Here is a 19,852-nt window from a genome sequence, read left to right on the forward strand (position 1 = left end):
TGATCTGAGCGCTGTATGTATGTGAAACCAACTTAATCCAACAGATTATAAGGGAGATATTATTACAAAACTCAACACACGCAGAAATTGAGAAACAACAGTTCAAGTAACTTGTGTAAGGTTAACTGATAAGGTACAGAACCAAAATTTGAACCCAGGCAGTCTGGCTGCAGAATCTGTCCCCTTAGCCTATGCCACTTCCACAAACAATGAGCAAAGCAGGCAAAATCCCTACTCTGTGTAGTTTACATTCTAGATTACTATAGCCCATGACAGACTTTCCAAATGTATTTTTATTTGCTGCATTCAAATCATCTCATCTCATCTCATCTTTTGGAAGACTGTTGCAAAGGCTCAGCATGCCATGCCCTTACTTGGATGGTTATTATTTTCAGTCTTGTGTTGTTTTTTTTCGAAACAGGAGAAAGTGAGTTTCTTTGTTAAATGAACTTAAAAACCTTCTCCCTCCTCCAAGAAACCCAGAGTTAATAGGACATCATAAAACACCCAACCTCATTTTCTCTTACCCGGCATTCTGCTTCTATTGGTTTGACGAATGGGGAGCCACACATGGTCTGGGTCTTTATCACATGATCATCGAGTAGCAGTTGAATGTCATCGACTGCACACAAGATGCTTGTATCCTGCAAATAAAGATGCCCCACCCTGTCAAAAATCATAAGACCTCCACTTTTCATGTTGATTCCCAAAGGTCTCACAGCTCAGATCTCCACCCCAGTGGGACATGACTCCAAGTCATACAAGAGATGGAATTTCTATTTTCATCCCTGAAAATGTTTTTAAAGACATTTATTTTCTACCTCCTTTGCAGAAATCAAATACGGTGGAAGCCTAGACCTGCAACCAGTGTCTGTTGCGGGAGGAAGGGTTCTGCCCCCTTCCTTGTATTCCTACTTCCCTGTCCACTTGCTTTCCCGGCTCTCCCTCACGTAGGATCAGCTGCTAATCTGACTGGGTAGGCCTAGACCCACGGTTCCCAAACTGTGTGCTGAGGTGCCCCAGAGCACTGCTACAAACTCATAGCAAATAATTGTGATTATTTAAAACTGAGATACAAATGTTTTTTCTTTCAATTTATATGTATTTGTTTTTCAAACAATTGTTTACTTGACAGGGACATAAACACTTATTAAGTTGTTTGAACCTTATTACTTCATAAACAAAGCTATATGAGGTATTTCTTTTGGTCTGAACCTCATTACTTCATAAACAAAGCTATGTGGTATTTCTTTTGGTTCTATGGAAGGGAACCATGAAAAAAGTACTCAGACATAGAAGGCACTGAGAATCAAGAAAGTTTTGGAACCTCTGCCTATACATTTACTGGGCCAGATTTTACTAGTAGTTAAGGTTCCTGTGCCTTAAAGGCCAGCCTCTGTGGATGGCACTTTTCCTCCTGGGCCACCGTGGCAAGCAAATTGATAAGGGTCTGCCCTCCGCAACAGGTCTGGTCTCTCTGTTTTCAATTCCTCCAAGCCTATATCTGGGTGGTGAGACTGGGGCTAGGACACATCCTCTCCTCTACCTTTCACCACTAGCTCTGCACTGGGAGGTGTGTCTAGCTCCTAATCAAGTGGGACCTTGATTCCCATTTTGCTGTTCATCCCTGTCTACAGCTACTTCAGTCAAAAACTCTGAAAATTGGCCACATGTAACTGAGTTTCTCCCAGGTCCCCTGGCTTCACTCCTTATCTCAGTCCAACAACCTCTAGCAGGATCTAATGCAATCAGCTCATGTAACACCAAGCTGCTGGGACTCACAGGGGCCCAGTAGTGCTGGGAGAGGCCTTGCTCTCTTCCTTCCCATCAGCTCATCTACAGTTCTGATCCAGTGAAATCAAAGCATTGTGACCATTGAAACTGAAGGGGGAGAGAAGTCATAAAAGGATAACATGCAATCTGGAGGATGGTGAGGTATGGGAGCCTTTAGGGTTTTAGTTCTCAATCCACACTGCACATTAGAAAAACCAGGGATGCCTTAAAAATACAGATGTCCAGGCATTCTGGGGGTGGAGGAGTCTTGAAGAATCAACTGCGTTTTTTTTTGAGAAGTGTTAAGCATTATCTACCCCTGGTATGCTTCTGAGGGACCTGGAGAGTCCTCCCTGGGAAATGCTAATTTGGGAGGCTTGCTAAGCTCCTTTGCAGTAAGAAACCTTCTTGCTCTGAATCAAAAGGCCTTTCTCATTTGAAAATGCACCCCTCCAGTGGTGTCTAAGAGGAAGGGTGACTGGCATGGCAAGGCAGACACTAACGCACAGCATAGTGATTACAGACAACAATACTGCATTAAAACTTCAAAACTGCTGAGAGGCTAGATCTTAACTGTTCTCATCACAAAAAAGAAATTATAATTATGTGACAGAGGTGTTAGCTAACAGCATGGTGGTAATCATATTGCAATATATAAGTGTATCAAATCAAGATGTTGTACATCTTAAACTTATACAGTGTTATATGTCAATTATATCTCAATAAAAATAAATTTTAAAAAAAGATAGGCTGAACGCTCAAGCAGACATCATAGAGGAGCAAATCAGCATAATTGAGGACAGACATGTTGAAATGCTCCAGATAGAGGAGGAGAGAGAACTAAGACTAAAAAGAAATGAAGTAAGTTTCTGAGAAATATTTGACTTAATTAGGAAATGCAGCATAAGAATTATAGGTATTCCAGAAGAAGAGAAGGAGAAGGGAGCAGAAAGCTTGTTCAAACAAATAATAGCAGAGAACTTCCCAAACCAGGGAAGGAGATGGAAATCCATGTGGACGAAGCTATCAGATCTCCTGAATACGACAATGTAAAAAGACCTACAGCACGGCATATAGCAGTGAAACTGGCATGGCTGAATGACAAAGAAAGAATACTAAGGGCAGGAAGTCAGAAGAAAATAACCCACAAAGGAACCTCTATCAGGCTTTCAGTGGATTTCTCTGAAGAAACCTTACAGGCTAGGAGAGACTGGAATGGCAATTCAAATTTTTGAAAGACAAAAATTTTTAGCCAAGAATACTCTATCCAGCAAAAATATCCCTCAGATATGATGCAGAAATAAAAACTATCCCAGGCAAACAAAAGCTAAAGGAGTTCATAGCCATGAGACACCCCCTACAAGAAATCCTCAAGAAGGCCCTCATGCCTTAAAAAAAAGGGAGAAAGGGGTTACAAAGCACAGAGTAAGGAGATAAATAGAATCAGAGCAGGATAGCAAATACTCAAGTATAGCATTAAAGACAAAGGGAAGGAAAACACCAAAAACAAAGGTAATCTTGTCATTTTAACGACAAACTCATAACACAAGACAGAGTAAGATTTGAGAAAAACAACTTAGGAGGGGAAGAGGAAAGGGACTGAATCGGTTTTGTCTAACGAAATAAGAGGCCATCAGAAAATGGACTATCTTATCCACAAGATTTTGAATACAAACTTCATGGTAACCACTCAACAAAAAAGCAGAACAGAGATGCAAACAATAAATAAGGAGAAAACAAAAAAACACAACATAAAGAACTACATAACTCGATTGCTAGACCAAAATACACAGGATGAGAAACAAAGGAAATGCAGGAGAACCAGAAAATGAGTGATAAAATGGCAGCATTAAGCCCTCATATATCAATAATCACCCTAAACATAAATGGATTGAATTCTCCAATAAAAAGACACAGAGCGGCAAAATGGATTAAAGGACAAGACCCAACAATACGCTGCCTCCAGGAAACACATCTCAGCTCCAATGACAAAAACAGGCTCAGAGTGAAGGGATGGAAGACGATACTCCAAGCTAATGGCAACCAAAAGAAAGCAGGTGTTGCAATACTTATATCAGACAAAGTAGACTTCGAGATAAGACAGGTAAAGAGAGACAAAGAGGGGCAGTATATAATGATCAAAGGGACACTCCATCAAGAAGAAATAACACTTATAAATATCTATGCACCTACAGGAGCACCAAAGTAACAAACCTAAAAGAAGATATTAATAATAACACAATAATAGTAGGGGATCTCAACACTCCACTCACATCAATGGATAGATCATCCAGACAGAAAACCAACAAGGAAACAGTGGAATTAAATGAAAAGCTAAACCAGCTGGACTTAATAGACATATACAGAACACTCCATCCCAAAACAGCAGAAACATATTCTTCTCAAGCGTGCATGGAACATTCTCAAGGATAGACCATATGTCGGGAAACAAGGCAAGCCTCAATAAATTTAAGAAGATTGAAATAATAACAATTATCTTTTCCAATCACAATGCTATAAAGCTAGAAATTAATTACAAGAAAAAAGCTGAGAAAGGGACAAAGATGTGGAGATTAATCAACATGCTATTGAACAAGCAATGGATCACTGAAAAAATTAAAGGAGAAATCAAAAAATATCTGGAGAAAAATGAAAATTAAAACATACCATACCAACTCTATTAGATGCAGCAAAAGCCATAGTAAGAGGGAAATTCATCACAATACAGGGTCACCTTAACAAACAAGAAAAGTCCCAAATAAGCAATCTCAAACTACGCTAACTGAATTAGAAACAGAAGAACAAATAAAGCCCAACGTCAGCAGAAGGAGAGAAATAATAAAAATCACAGCAGAAATAAATGCTATTGAAACGAAAAAGGCAGTAGAAAGGATCAATGAAACAAAGAGGTGGTTCTTTGAGAAGATAACTAAAATTGACAAACCCCCAGCCAGACTTACAAAGAAAAAAAGAGAGAAAGCTCAGACAAATAAAATTAGAAATGAAAGAGGAGAAATAACAACAGATACCACAGAAATACAACAGATTATAAGAGAATATTACGAAAAATTATATGCCAACAAAATGGACAATCTAGAGGAAATGGATAAATTCTTAGACTCTTACAACCTCCCACAGCTGAATCAAGAAGAAACAGATAATCTGAACAGACCAATCACAAGTAAAGAGATTGAAACAGCAATCAAAAGCATCCTAAAGAATAAAAGCCCAGGACCAGATGGCTTCCCTGGGGAATTCTACCAAACTTTCAGAGAGGATTTAATACCTATCCTTCTCAAGCTATTCCAAAAAATTAGGGAAGATGGAACGCTTCCTAACACATTCTACAAGGCCAACATCACTCTGATACCAAAGCCTTACAAGGACAACACAAAAAAGGAAAACTACAGGCCAATATTGCTGATAAACATAGATGCAAAATCCTCAACAAAACACTGGCAACCCAAATATAGCAATACATCAAAAATATCATACATCATGATCAAGTGGGATTTATACCAGGGACACAGGGATGGTTCAACCTCCACAAATCAGTCAATGTGATACACCACATTAACAAAATGAGGAATAAAAACCATATGATCATTTCAACAAATGCGGAGAAAGCATGTGACAAGGTCCAACAGCCATTTATGATAAAAATTCTTGACAAAATAGGGATAGAAGGAAATTACCTCAACATAATAAAGGCCATATATGACAAACCCACAGCCAACATCATACTCAATGGGGAAAAACTGAACACCATCCCTCTGAGAACAGGAACAAGACAAGGATGCCCTCTATCACCACTCTTATTTAACATAGTACTGGAGGATTTGGCCAGAGCAATTAGGCAAGAGAAAGGAATAAGAGGAATCCAAACAAGGAGTGAAAAAGTGAGACTCTTGCTGTTTGCAGATGACATGATCTTATATATAGAAAACCCTAAAGAATCCATTGGAAAACTATTAAAAATAATTAACAACCACAGTAAAGTTGTGGGGTACAAAATCAACTTACAAAATCAGTTGCATTTTTGTACTCTAATAATTAACTTACAGAAGGAGAACTCAAGAATACAATTCCATTTATAATCACAACAAAAAGAATAAAGCACCTAGGAATAAATTTAACTAAGGAAGTGAAGGACTTATACGATGAAAATTACAAGACATTATTGAAAGAAATAGATGATGACATAAAGAGATGGAAAGAGATTCCATGCACATGGATTGGAAGAATAAACATAGTTAAAATGTCCATACTACCCAAAGCAATCTACAGATTCAATGCAATTCCAATCAGAATCCCAATGACATTCTTCACGGAAATAGAACAAAGAATCCTAAAATTCATTTGGGGCAACCAAAGACCCCGAATTGCCAAAGCAATCCTGAGAAAAAAGAACAAAGCTGGAGGCATCACAATCCCTGACTTCAATATGTACTACAAAGCCACAGTGATCAAAACAGCATGACATTGGTACAAAAACAGACACACAGATCAATGGAGCAGAACTGAAAGGCCAGAAATAAAACTGCACATATACCGTCAGCTAATCTTCAACAAAGCTGCCAAGAACACACAATGGAGAAAAGATAGTCTCTTCAATAAATGGTGTTGGGAAAACTGGACAGCCACATGCAAAGAATAAAAGTAGACCATTATCTCACGCCATATACAAAAATAAACTCAAAATGGATGAAAGTTGAAGATAAGTCCTGAAACCATAAAACTCCTGGAAGATAATATAGGTAGCACACTCTTTGACATCAAACTTAAAAGGATCTTTTCGAATACCACGTCTTCTCAGACAAGGGAAACAAAAGGAAAAATAAACAAGTGGGAGTTCATCAGACTAAAGAGCTTCTGCAGGGCAAAAGAAACTAGGATCAAAACAAAAAGACAACCCACCAATTGGGAGAAAATATTTGCAAATCAAGGGGTTAATCTCCATAATATATAAGGAACTCACACAACTGAACAACAAAAAACCAAACAGCCCAATCAAAAAATGGGCAGAGGATATGAACAGATACTTTTTGTAAGAAGATATACAGATGGCCAGTAAACACATGAAAAGTTGTTCAACATCACTAATCATCAGGGAAATGCAAATCAAAACTACACTAAGATACCACCTTCACCTGTTAAAATGGTTATAATCACTAAGACTAAAAATAACAAATGTTGGAGAGGGTGTGGAGAGAAAAAGGAACCCTCATACACTGCTGGTGGGAATGCAAACTGGTGGAGCCGCTATGGAAAACAGTATGGAGATTCATCAAAAAACTGAAAATATGACCCAGCTATCCCACTTCTGGGTATCTACCCAAATAACTTGAAATCAACAATCCAGAGTAACATATGTACCCCTATGTTCATTGCTGCGCTATTCACAACAGCCAAGACATGGAAACAATCCAAGTGCCCATCGACTGATGATTGGATAAAGAAGATGTGGTGTATATATACAATGGAATACTATTCAGCTGTAAAAAAAAAAAGACAAAATCATCCCATTTGCAACAACATGGATGGACCTGGAGGGAATTATGCTAAGCAAAATAAGCCATGTGAGAAAGACAAACACCAGATGCTTTCACTCATATGTGGAATATAAACACAGGGACAAAGAAAACAGTTCAGTGGATACCAGGCGAAGGGGGGTGGGGGGTGGGCACAGGGAGTGAAGGGCAGTACTTATGTGGTGACAAACAAGAAATAATGTACAACTGAAGTTTCACAATGATGTAAACTATTATGAACTCAAATTAAAAACAGAAAGATGTTAGGGACCCTTTCTCTGTGAGTTCTGTTGCTATTCTGAATTAATCTCCTCTGTAACCTGCTCCATGGTAAATTGCTGCTCTCAGAGGACTGGACAATTGGACTGAGACTCACAGTGTCCCTGTACTTCATGAAGTTGAACGTCATATTAATCCAGTCCATCTTCATTTTCTCCAAGTTTTTCTCCAGAGAATATTCCTTACTGGCGGCCGCACCAATGGGCTCCAGTCTAAAGAAAGAACATAGCAACAGCAACTCAACGGGAGGAGACAGTGAAAACATGTCACAGGAAGAATTTCAGCTCAGCTTTAAGAGAAATGCAAAAATCCCTTAATTTTACTAAAATGTTTACAGAGGGAAGACCATGTGAGGACGCAGGGAGAAGGCTGCCATCTGCAAGCCAAGGAGAGAAACCAATCCTGGCAACACCTTGATCTTGGACTTCCAGCCTCCAGAATTGAGACAGTAAATTTCTGTTGTTTAAGCCCCCCAGACTGTGGTATTTGTTATAGCAGCCCTAGCAAATCAATACAGGGTGGATAAGTCTTTGTCACGGGGGCTGTCCTGTGCTTTGTAAGTCTAGTAGCATCCCTGGCCACTACTCACTAGACGTCAGCAGACTTGCCCCGTCCCCACTCCTTGCCTGTTGTGGCAACCAAAATGTCTCCAGATGTTGCCAAATGTCCCCTGGGGGTAGAAAATCATGCCCAGATGACAACCACTGTTGTAAGGCCATTAAAACAAGACCTCATCTTTCCATTTTCTTATACTCCTGAACTATTATTGTAACTTCTTATTCAGATCTCAGAACTTCTGTTAATTTATGTGATGGCTTCTACTCGACTTCCTGCCCCACTTTTTTTAAAAAACAACTACTATTATGCTGATGCGCTGGGCCCACATGTCAACAGCCCCCTGTTCCACAGAAACGGGGAGGGAAGGCGAGAAGGGGAAGACAAATTCCTCTCTTCTTGTTTCCACATGCAGATCTGGGTCCTAAACCCTGGTGTGGCCAAAGAACTGGGAAGCAAAGTTCTGGAAGGAGGTGAGGGATAATTCTCTCTGCCTCAGCACTCATCTTTCACTGCATCCTCGAGTGTAGAAGAGACCATCTGGTCTTTATTTGTAGGTCAGGAAACTGAAGCCCAGAGGAAGCAAATGACGTGTCCAAAGCCACACACACAGATGGGGTGCCAGAACCAGGTCCAAACACCAGTTCCTCTGACTCCTAATCTAGTTTCTTCCTCCCCCACTGTGTGCCTTCTCCCCTCTCTTTGTCAGAAAGAACAATAGAATTGTTCACATGTAGTCAGCCAAATAGCGTCAATTAAACAGAGCTGAAAACCCTCATTTAGCCTCATTCAGGGAGGCAGATGAGATGCAGATAAATACCAAACAATGACTGATCAAGACGTCAGCAGCATGGTCACCATCCTAAATGTGACCTTCTTGGGAGATGACCAAAATGAGTGTGCACATAGGGAATAATTAATAAGGGCAGGTGCCAACCCAGGTGAGTATGAGACAAGGAGGCTGGCTGTGTGGCCAGGGTAAGTCACTTGACAGGCCTTAGGTCCCCATCTGCCCCATAAGGGGTTGTTAGCATAATTAAATAAGATGAAATGATTGCAACGTGCCTTATGTCTTATAATTATGCAAATAATTGCATAGGGGAGGGATTAATCAGCTCGGGAGTCCATGAAGTATATCAAGACTTGATCTCACCCAGATGTGCTAGAGAAGCTCAGCTGTGGGCTGTGATAAAGTGCATTCACTGCAGGATGGTGGGATGCCCAGAATACCACACGGCACTAATAGGCAGTGGCTGAGAACTCAGACGTCAAATCAGTTCAGGTTATATGCCTCATCTCACAATCCTCACACTAAGTTTAATCACCTAGCTGCTACTACTATTCTTCCCATTTTACAAATAAGGAGACTGAAGCACACAGAGGTGAACAACTGGGCCAAGGCATCACCACGTCTGGATTTGTCACAGTTGGGCACATTGGCATGGAGAGCGGCAGAGTCACTGTGTGTCTGCTCAGTCTCTGTCTCCTTAGATGGGTTTATTTTTTAGGTGGTAAAGGGTAATGGTTAAGGTTCTGAAGTCAGTCAGCCTGGGCTCAGGTCTTGGTTCTTTCAGTTACTAGCTGTGACCTCTGGCTAGTTACTTAATCTCTCTAATCAACTTATTTCCTCATGTGTAAAATGCAAATAATAACATTAGCTAGAACATCAGGTGGTTGTGATGGATAAGTTGGTTAACGTATATAAAATGCTCAGTGTAGCATAAGTGTTCAACAGTTGGTGTTTCCTGGAACATTTTACTGGGGGAAAATGAGGCCCTTTAATAAAATAACCTTGAGCCCGTAGAAATGCACGCATCTCTAGGCCTGTTCCTTAAAGAGGGACAGTAATGGGGGTATTGGGGGGCGCTGGAGCATTCAGGTGGCAGAGATTTAGGGGTCTGGAAGCACCTTAGATTAGACCTGTTCTGCCGCAGTTTGGAGAAAGGGTTCTCAAACTCTAGCATGCATCAGCATTACCTAGAGCAGCAGTGTCCATTCAAAATGTAACGTGGGCCACATACGTCATTTTAAAGTTTCTAGTAGTTGTATTTTTTAAAAGTAAAAAGAAACGGATGACACTAATTTTAACAATTTTATTTAACTCAATATATCTAAAATATCATTTTCAAATAAAATCAGTGTTAAAATTTATTATACATTTTGCTTTATTTTTCTTAATAAGCCTTTGAAATCCAGCCTATACTTTACACTCCCAGCACATCTACACTTCAAGGGCTCAATAACCACATGTGCCTAGTGGCTCCTGAATTAGACAGCACTGACTGGAGGATTTGTTAAAATACAGACTGCAGGGTCCACTCCCAGAATTTAGTCAGCAGATTGAGGTGGGGCCTGAGAAGATGCATTTGTAACAAGATCCCAAGTGATGCCGATGTAGCTGTCTGCACCACACTCTGAGAACACACAGGTGGAGTTACACCCTAACCCAGATGCCTAACAGGGTCTCCGGTCCTGGCACTGAATCTCCCCATCCCTCGCCCTGAAGGAGGTGTAGGAAAACAAACAGGGTCCTGAGAATCTCTGATCCTAAAAATAGCAATTCCAGTAGAACAAAATATCGAGCACAGATTCCAGGGGCATTTGGAGACGAGGAGAGAACAAGTAAAGAGAACTCTCATTTGACTATATTTCATGGAATTTTTAGAGCTCAGAGAGCCACTCCTGTTTGTCGTTGTTTGTTTAAAGAAGAGGAAACAGAGACCCAGAAAATTTAAATGGTTTTTCCTGAAGTCACTGAGAGCTGGGCTTGGACCTCAGGTTCCAAGAACTTATTTTTTTTGTAATTTCCCTTTGAAATAAAGTCTGTGACTCAATTTTCAAGTCATAACTCATCATCAACTCTGCAGCTGGATATGGAAGCTTCACCCGTAGCTAGACACCCAAAGTGAAGGTTCCTAAAAACTCAAGTTATCCTCAACCAGAAGGAGAAAAACAGCCTAACAGGAAGCCAGTCATATCCTTGTGGGAACTTACAGATACTTGGACCACAAAACTTCCTGAAGGAAGGGAGGAGCCTTACTTGTCAATGAATTTGCCAAATCCAAATTCCAGCATATTTGAGAGGCAAGTCGTTTCGGTGGGCCTTATTTCATAGCCAACAATCTCACTGATCTGCAAAGAAAAGAGGAAAACAAGCGTGTATCATGCAAGGTAGCACTGGCCAGGAGACTCCGCAATGATGGAAATGTTCTATTCTGCACCATCTCATACTATTGCCACCAGTGACACGCAGCTGTTGAGCCCTGGAAATGTGGCTACTGTGACTGAGGAATTGATTTTTAAGTTTTACCTTGATTTTACTTAACTTAAATTCAAATAGCCATGTATAGCTAGTGGCTATCGAATTGGACAGTGCAGGTCTAAGGATTCAGGAGGCAGCCTAGGGCCCACACCCCATCACAGCTAGTTTACTGGGGCTCGGTCTCCCACCAGCACTTGGAATAGTGCAGACTCGTGAGCACTTGGGGGCTGGGACTGGATCTGGTTTGTTTTCGTGCTCCCAGGGCCTGGTACAAAGCCTAGTTCACGACAGAGGCTGTCCTAAATGTCTGCTGTGTAAAAGGAGGAAGTCATGAGTACCTGGGATGGGCAGACTCCCAAATTCTGTGATATGAGGATGCTGGGAAGGAAGAAGGCCTCCCCACCAAATATCTTCCTTTCCATCCCAGTGTGCTCACTTGTTGGAAATGTTAGCATCTGTTGTGCCCATTCCTTTGGTGTAAATATTACCCCAACCTTATCTTCTAAGTGAAAATATCTCTGAGAAAGGTCTTAAATGAAGTCTCTGATGGCTTTTGAACACTTTTCTCAGCGACTGAGAGATCTGGGCACTATGAGGCTAACGTGCTCAAGAAGGGAAGGAGGACTGAAGGGGAATGAGGCTCTGAAAAACCTCACCAACTGCCCAATTTTGTCTTTGTCCAGCCCCAGGAGGACTAAGGAATGTCAGAGCAAGAAGGGACATGAGAGTCACATCATGTTCCGTCTTATTTAGCCCTGTGTCCCTGGGACCTAGAATTAGTAGGCATCCATAAGTATTTATGGAGTGAAAGCATGAGTGAGCCAGCTAATTCAAATGGCTTCCAATCTGGGTTCTGAGGACACGTGGAGGACCACTAAGGTAATGGAAATAATAAAGTAATTAACATTTATTGAGGGCTTACTATACGGTAGGCACTGTTTTAAGAGCTTTATGCACTTATTTCATTCTCCTAACACCATAAGGAAGGTACTAATGTATTATTATTCCCATTTTACATATAAGGAAACAGAGACAAGGAAATTAAGTATCTTGTCCAAGACCATCCAGCTAATAAATGGCAGAATTGGGACTTGGATCCAATTCTGATTGCAAAGCTCTTATCCATCACACTCTAGCATCTCTCATGGGTCTTCCATGTACAGTTGTGCAGGTTATACACTGCATAACTCTAGAAAGTACAATTCACACTGCAGTGCCCAAACATAGCATTCCCTAGAGTTGTGCAGCGTACAATTTGAAGGTCCTGGCCTCTCATTTATTCTCTAATACCTAAAAGTACATCTTAGAACAACACACTATCTCTAGGATTAAATCACAGAAATATGTAAAGCACTTGGCATAGTACTTGGCCCAAAGGAAAGACTCAGAGATTGGTATTATTTTTTAAATTGCTTTTGTTAATTATAGAGATTAGCAAAGCATCTGGTTGTCCAATTCTAACAGCCAAGAGCTATACTGCTCAGCCTGGAGCCACTAACCCACCCCTTGCGGCTATCGAAAACTTGAAACGTGGCTAGTCCAAATTGAGATGTGCTATAAGTATAAAAGCACACCATATTTCAAAGACTTAGTCTGAAAATGTTAATGTGAGAGATAACATTAACATTTTTATATTGATTATCTATTAAAATGGTAATATTTTGAATACTTTTTGGCAAATAAAATATATTTATAAAATTTATTTCACCTGTTTATACTTTTTTAAACGTGGCTACTAGAAACCTTAAAATTACACACATGGCTCGTATTATACTTTTATCAGGCAGCACTGTCCTAGAGGGCAGCTTTGGTACACATCAGTGCGGTTTCTTCCTAAGGTCCATGTTATCTTGTTTCATCTTGTTTTAAACCACAGTAGCAACCCCTCTGCTGATATCAGTAAAGTCTGTGCCCCAAACATAGGGACTAGCCTTTCCTGCTTAAGTTCTGGGAAGTGGTCAGAAATGGCAGCACAGCCACTCCATAACCCCAGAAGATCCATCTTGTAGACTTGAGAGCTACAGGCGGTTTAGTCTTCAGAAACCCCTCCCAGAGCCAGAATCTGTGCAAATGGATCTCCTGAGTAAGGTATTAGGACACAGAACGGCTTTCCAAGGCCTGGAGCTGTCAAGGGGTGGCTTGTGGTGTATGACCAACAATGCAGACAGGAATGGGCTCTGAGTGAGGAAAGCCCTGAGTATATCTAGTGGTCTTTGTCCTTCCCAAACTCACCTTTAACTGTTCAGGATATCAAGCTTCCACTTTAGGGGCTCATTACTCAGGAGCCGCCTTCCTGGGGCTGCATTCCACACTCACCTATGGCTTACTGCCCCCTACCGTCCACTCCCTCCCTCTGACCTGGCATTTCTTGCCCCCTTTCCACCCATCCAGGCTGAGTCAAACAGACCTAGATTACAACTCCCCGCCACCACCACTTACTAGCCACATGACAATTTACTTAATCTCTCTAAACCTCAGTTTTCTTATCTGTGAAACAGTTTCTACTTCAAATGGTTGCTAGAAGGGTGAAATGAGAAAATCCACCATAAAGTACACAACATAGTACCCAGTACATAGTTAGTACTCAATACGTTTGAGCTATTCTTGTTGTTATTTTAATTGCAAGCAACATTTTTTCCCCCTAATCTGTCCATCTAAGTGGTCTATAAATGAGAATTACGAATGTCTTGGATGGTTGGGATTTTTCAAGTGCCCATGTGGGAGAACAGTGTCATCATAGGGGAAGCACCAGGCAGAGGGGTGGCTGTCCAATCCCACCCCCCAACCCCCAGAGTGTTTAAATGCCATTGATGAGGGCACTTTCTATAGTGCCATCTCGTGGAGAGCTCCAGCACTACCAGAGGCCATCTGTCTATCTAACCTCCCTAACCCTCAAAATGGGTCACAGTTCTAGTCAGGCTCCGTCCATAGGGAGAGGCATCCTAAAAGCGCCATGTGAGGGCAGCTGCCCCTGTGCAGATCCCTCTGCTGGGGCAGCTCAAGACCAGAAGTCTACTCAGATGGCCTCCACTACCCTTCTTTATACCCTTGGCTTAGGTCTTGAGTTTCCAGGCTTTGTGGGAAATTGAAAGTAGTTTGTCTCTACAGAAAATTCTTGAACCTTTCAAGATCTTTTGTCTTCTCAGGGAGATCAAAATGCTTGTAGCCACTGGGCTCAGGCTCCATTCTTTGGAAGGTAATGGGTGTGCTTTCAGTTTGGGTCCTTCCAGAGACAATGTCCTCAGTCTAGCGCTTGGTTCCAAGAGTGGGAATTCCAGGCCAAACAGAAAAGGAATCTGCTATGGAGTGCCAGTCTCATCTCCATCTCCCCACAGAGCAACTCCCTGGTAGAGGACGCTTCAAGGGCACTGCTAGTCCTTGAATGTGATGATTATTTTAGAAACACACCGAATTTTCTTTTTTCTGCTTAGTGTTCTCACCACACTTAGCACCCCCACACTTGGCTGCTTGTAAAAATCCCAACTATTTTTAGGGAGAATATTTATTATTCTCATTTACAGACTCAAAGGGCTGAAAGAAGAGTGCAGTATTATTTCTGAACGTAGCCTGTTGAACGATGAGACTCGACACCACAGTCAGGAATCATGTGGCACTACTAGGAGCCTCCAGGAGAAGATGTGACTTTCACTTTTGTGTGTTCTAGGTCAAGGAACAAATCAAGGCCCCTCCCACTGTAATTCGGCACCCTTATCATCCTGCAGGACCCTGAGCAACCATTTGCTTAGGGGAGCTGACTGGGAGTCTTTGTGGCCACTGGCTGGCACAATACTCAACCACCAGCAATGGGCTCCCCAAAGAAAAGGGGCCACCTTTACCCGACCCATTCCCTTCCTTCAAAAAGCTATCACTCTCACTACTGCCCCCTTGGCCTCAAGTAGACTGTCCTTTCAGAAAGGACCTAGTAATGTTTCCTGCCTTCCCAAGGGCCAGGACCAGGTACGGGCTGGGCTGGGCTGGCTGGCTGGGAGTGGGTAGGGACAGGGACCTGCTGCCAGTGCCGATCTTTCATTCCTGGGTTGCAGGAAATGGTGAGGATAGGGATGTGCTGCTTGAACTTATCAATCTTGACTTTCACATTCTCTGCTAAGCGCCTGGGTGCGGGCACGTCAGCTAGAGTCTTGGTCAATTTATATATCGTCCTCCACATATTCCCTATTTCCTCCGCGATTTCCTCAGCATTCAGCAAAAAGAGGGGTCCTGAAATAGAAAACATCGGTGAGAGAGGGGACAGACCACCAAGTAGATGTCAGTCATATGTAGCTGTAATTCCCTGAGCTTAGAATTGTGCCTATGGTATGGATAGTGGAACAAGCATAGGCTTTGGAGTTAGGTCTGACCTGAAAGCTCTACTTAGCCTGAAACCTTGGGCATGTTTAGGGAACTTTTCTAAGCCTCAAGAGTATCACCTGCGATACACAGGTAACAATGGAGACCTTGGAAAGTGACCGTGAACATTAAGTGAGATAAGTAAAGTGGCTCACACAATGCCTTGCATATAATCCAAGTGCAGTTAGGGAATCAATTGTTAGTACTGGTTGCAGATGCTATTCTAGAAGCATTAAAACATGCACCACAAATGCTGTGAAATATTAATTGAGGAATGAGGTGAATGGGGATATGGGAGTTATCTGTATAGTTCTGGCAACTTTTACGTAAGTCTGAAATTATTCAAAAATAGATTATTTTCAAAACAAAGAATGACACCTCATTATTTTTAAAAGGTACTCTAAGACATTAATTTCCTTGTCCTCCTTTTCTTTTACAGGGATCCCTTAGCATTTGGGTTTCACATTCAGTCAAAATCTTTCCATGCTGCTGCTTCCTTACCCTGTGATATTTCAAATTAGTATTAACTCTTATATCATGATGTTGCTAATTTACTCAAAAACACTTTTCTTTCAGGGCTGTTGAGACTACATATAGCTTCATTAATATAGCTTCCTGAATTAACAGCATGCTTCATCAGCCCAACATTTTTGTTGAGTAATCAAAAATGAACATTTTTTTAAAAAGAAGAAAAGAAATGTGTGTGACTTCCATGTAATATATAAAAAGAACAACACACCATGTCCACATGGAGGTTTATCATGGGAATGCAAGGCTGCTTTAATATTTGAAAATCAAACAATATACCATATTAATAGTCTAAAAAAGGAGAATGATATGACAACATCAATTGATGCAGAAAAAGCATTTGACAAAATTCAATATCCATTCATGACAAAAACCTCTAAACAAACTAGGAATAGGAGGAAGCTTCCTCAGTCTGATAAATGGCATCTATGAAAAACCTACACTAACATTACACTTTTCCCCCCTGAGGAAGATTCACCCTGAGCTAACATCCATTGCTAATTTTCCTCTTTTTTTGCTTGAGAAAGATTAGCCTTGAGCTAACATCTGTGCTAATCTTCCTCTATTTTGTATGTGGGTCACTGCCACAGCATGGCTGATGAGTGGTGTAGGTCTGCGCCTGGGATCTGAACCCACGAACCTGGGCTGCCGAAGCAGAGCACACGAACTTAACCTATACCATGGCGCTGGCCCCACTTTATCCTTCTGTAGACATTAAATATGTACAGGTTTTTACCTGTCAATCATACTACAATCAAGTGGTTTTAAAAAACAGACCAAAACAAAAAAACAAACAATTATACTTAATGGTAAAAGACGGAATACTTTTTCCCTAAGATCAGAAACAAGGCAAAGATTTTTCAGTCTTATAGCTCAATTAAAAAAAGGTAGCTGGAAAAATCCCCAAATACTTGGAAATTAAACCACATACTTCTAAATAACACATGGGTCAAAGAAGAAATCTCAAGAGAAATTAAAAAATGAAAATGAAAATATAACATCAAATGTTGTGGGATGTAGCAAAAGAAATGTTTAGAGGAAGATTTAGAGTACTGAATATATGTATTAGAAAAGCATGAAGACCTAAAATCAATAATCTACGCTTCCACTTTAGGAAACTAATAAAAGAAGAGCAAATTAACTCCAAAGTAAGCAGAAAAAATAAATGATAAAACCAAAAGCTGGTTCTTTGAAAAGATCAATAAAATGGATAAACTGTTAGCCAGGCTAACCAAGAAAATAGAAAATACACAAATTACTGATACCAGAAATGAAAGAGGGGACACTACTGCACACCTGATGAATAGTAAAAGGATACTGAAGGAATACTATGAAAAATTATATGACTACAAATTTGATAACCTAGATGAAACAGACCAATTCCTTGAAAGATACAATCTGTCAAAACTCACACAAGAAGAAACAGACAATATGAATAGGCCTATCTCTATTTAAGAAATTGAATCAATAATTAATAACTTTCCAAAATAGAAGCACAAAGGCCCAGATGTGTTCAATGGTGAATTCTACCAAACATTTAAGGAAGAATGATACCAATTTTCTACAATTTCTTCCAGGAGACAGAAGTAGAGGGAATACCTCCTAACTCCTATGAGGCTAGCACTACTCATACCAAAACCAGACAAAGACATCACAAGCAAAGAAAATTAAAGACCAATATCTCTTATGAACATAAATGCAAAAATACTCAACAAAATATTAGCAAATTGAATCCAATAATACATAAAAAGAATTATACACCACAATCAATTGGGATTTATACCAGGTATGTAAAGCTGTTTCAACATTTGAAAATCAATTAATGTAATCCATCATATCAACAAGCTAATAAGGAAAAATCATGAACATGATATAATCTACACAGAAATTGAAATATAATGATGTACACCTGAAATTTATATAATGTTATAAACCAATGTTACCACAATAAAAAATAAATAAAAAAAGAAAAATCACATGATCATATCAATAGATTCAGAAAAAGCATTTAAAAATCCAACATCCATTTATGATTAAAAAAACTCTTCAGCAAAGGAGGAATAGAGAAGAACTTCCTCAATTTGATAAAGAACATCTACAAAAACATACAGCTAACATCATACTTAATGACAAGAAACTAGAATCTTTCTTGCTAAGATCAGGAACAAAGTAAGAATGCCCCCTCTTGCCACTCCTTTTTGACATCGTTCTGTGGAAGTCCTAGCTAACGCAATATGACAAGAATAGGAAATAAAGAGTATACAGAGATTGGGAAAGAAGACATAAAACTTTGTTTGCAGATGAAATGATCATCTATGTAGAAAATATGAAAGAATAAACAAAAAACTCCTGGAATGAATTCATAATTATAGCAAGGTTGCAGGATACAGGGTTAATATACAGAAGTCAATTGTTTTCCTGTATACCATTAACGAACAAGTGGAATTTGAAATTAAAAACACATTTATATACATTAGCACCCCCAAAATTGAAATACTTAGGTATAAATCTAACAAAATAAGTACAACACATATATAAGAAAAAGTTTTACAAAACTCTGATGAAAGAAATCAAAGAAGAAAAAAATAAATGAACAGATACTCCTAGTTTATGGATAGGAAGATTCAGTATTGTCAAGACGTGAGTTCTTCCCAATTTGATCTATAGATTCAACACAATTCCAATCAAAATCCCAGCAAGTTTTTTTTTTTGGATATTGACAAACCAATTCTAAAGTTTATATGGAAACATGAAAGACTCAGAATAGCCCATATAATATTGAAGGAGAAAAATAAAGTTGAGAGACTAACATGATCCAACTTCAAGACTTACCACAAAAGCTACAATAATCAAGTATGCTATTGGTGAAAGAATAGACAAACAGGTCAATGGAACACAACAGAGAGCCCAGAAACAGACTCAAATATAGTCAACTGACGTTTCACAAAGGAGCAAGGTAACACAATGAAGAAATTGTAATTTTTCAACAGGTGGTTTTAGAACTGGATATCCAACGCAAAAAAAACAAAACAAAGAAGAATCTAGATGCAGACTTTACACTCGTCACAAAAATTAACTCAAAATGGATCATAGACTTAAAAGTAAAATGCAAAACTACAGAACCTCTAGGAGATAACATAAGAGAAAAATCTAGATGATCTTGGGTTTGGTGATAACATTTTAGATACAACACTAAAGGCACGATCTATGAAAGAAATGACAAGCTAGACTTCATCAAAATTAAAAACTTCTGTTCTGTGAAAGACTCTGAAAAGAATGAGAAAACAAGCCAAAGACTAGGAGAAAAATTGCAAAAGACATATCTGATAAAGGACTGTTGTCCAAAATATACAAAGAACTCTTGAAACTCAATAATAAGAAAACAAACAACCCAACTAAAAACTGAGCAAAAGGCTTGAACAGAAACCTTATCAAAGAAGCTATACAGGTGGCAAATAAGCATAGGAAAAGACGTCTGACATCATATGTTATTAGGGAACTACAAATTAAAACAATGAGATACCACTACACAACTACTAGAATGGCCAAAACCCAAAATGCTGACAACAGCAAATGC

General features: G+C 39.8%; 1 protein-coding gene across 4 annotated transcripts in view; it reads right to left on the reverse strand.

Annotated features, from left to right (window-relative positions):
- The window catches only part of DNAH3 (dynein axonemal heavy chain 3), a 167,387-nt gene that overhangs the window by 97,308 nt on the left and 50,227 nt on the right, over positions 1-19,852 (reverse strand). For all 4 annotated transcript variants that reach the window (XM_070568381.1, XM_070568379.1, XM_070568380.1 and 1 more), the window contains 4 exons: positions 15,407-15,618; positions 11,179-11,270; positions 7,681-7,795; positions 528-644 (listed from right to left, as the gene is read on the reverse strand). In XM_070568381.1, the coding sequence (XP_070424482.1) occupies positions 528-644; positions 7,681-7,795; positions 11,179-11,270; positions 15,407-15,618 (536 nt within the window). The remainder of the gene's footprint in view (positions 1-527; positions 645-7,680; positions 7,796-11,178; positions 11,271-15,406; positions 15,619-19,852) is intronic.

This window comes from Equus przewalskii, chromosome 12, assembly GCF_037783145.1.
Source record: "Equus przewalskii isolate Varuska chromosome 12, EquPr2, whole genome shotgun sequence".
NCBI classification, from domain to species: Eukaryota; Metazoa; Chordata; class Mammalia; order Perissodactyla; family Equidae; genus Equus; species Equus przewalskii.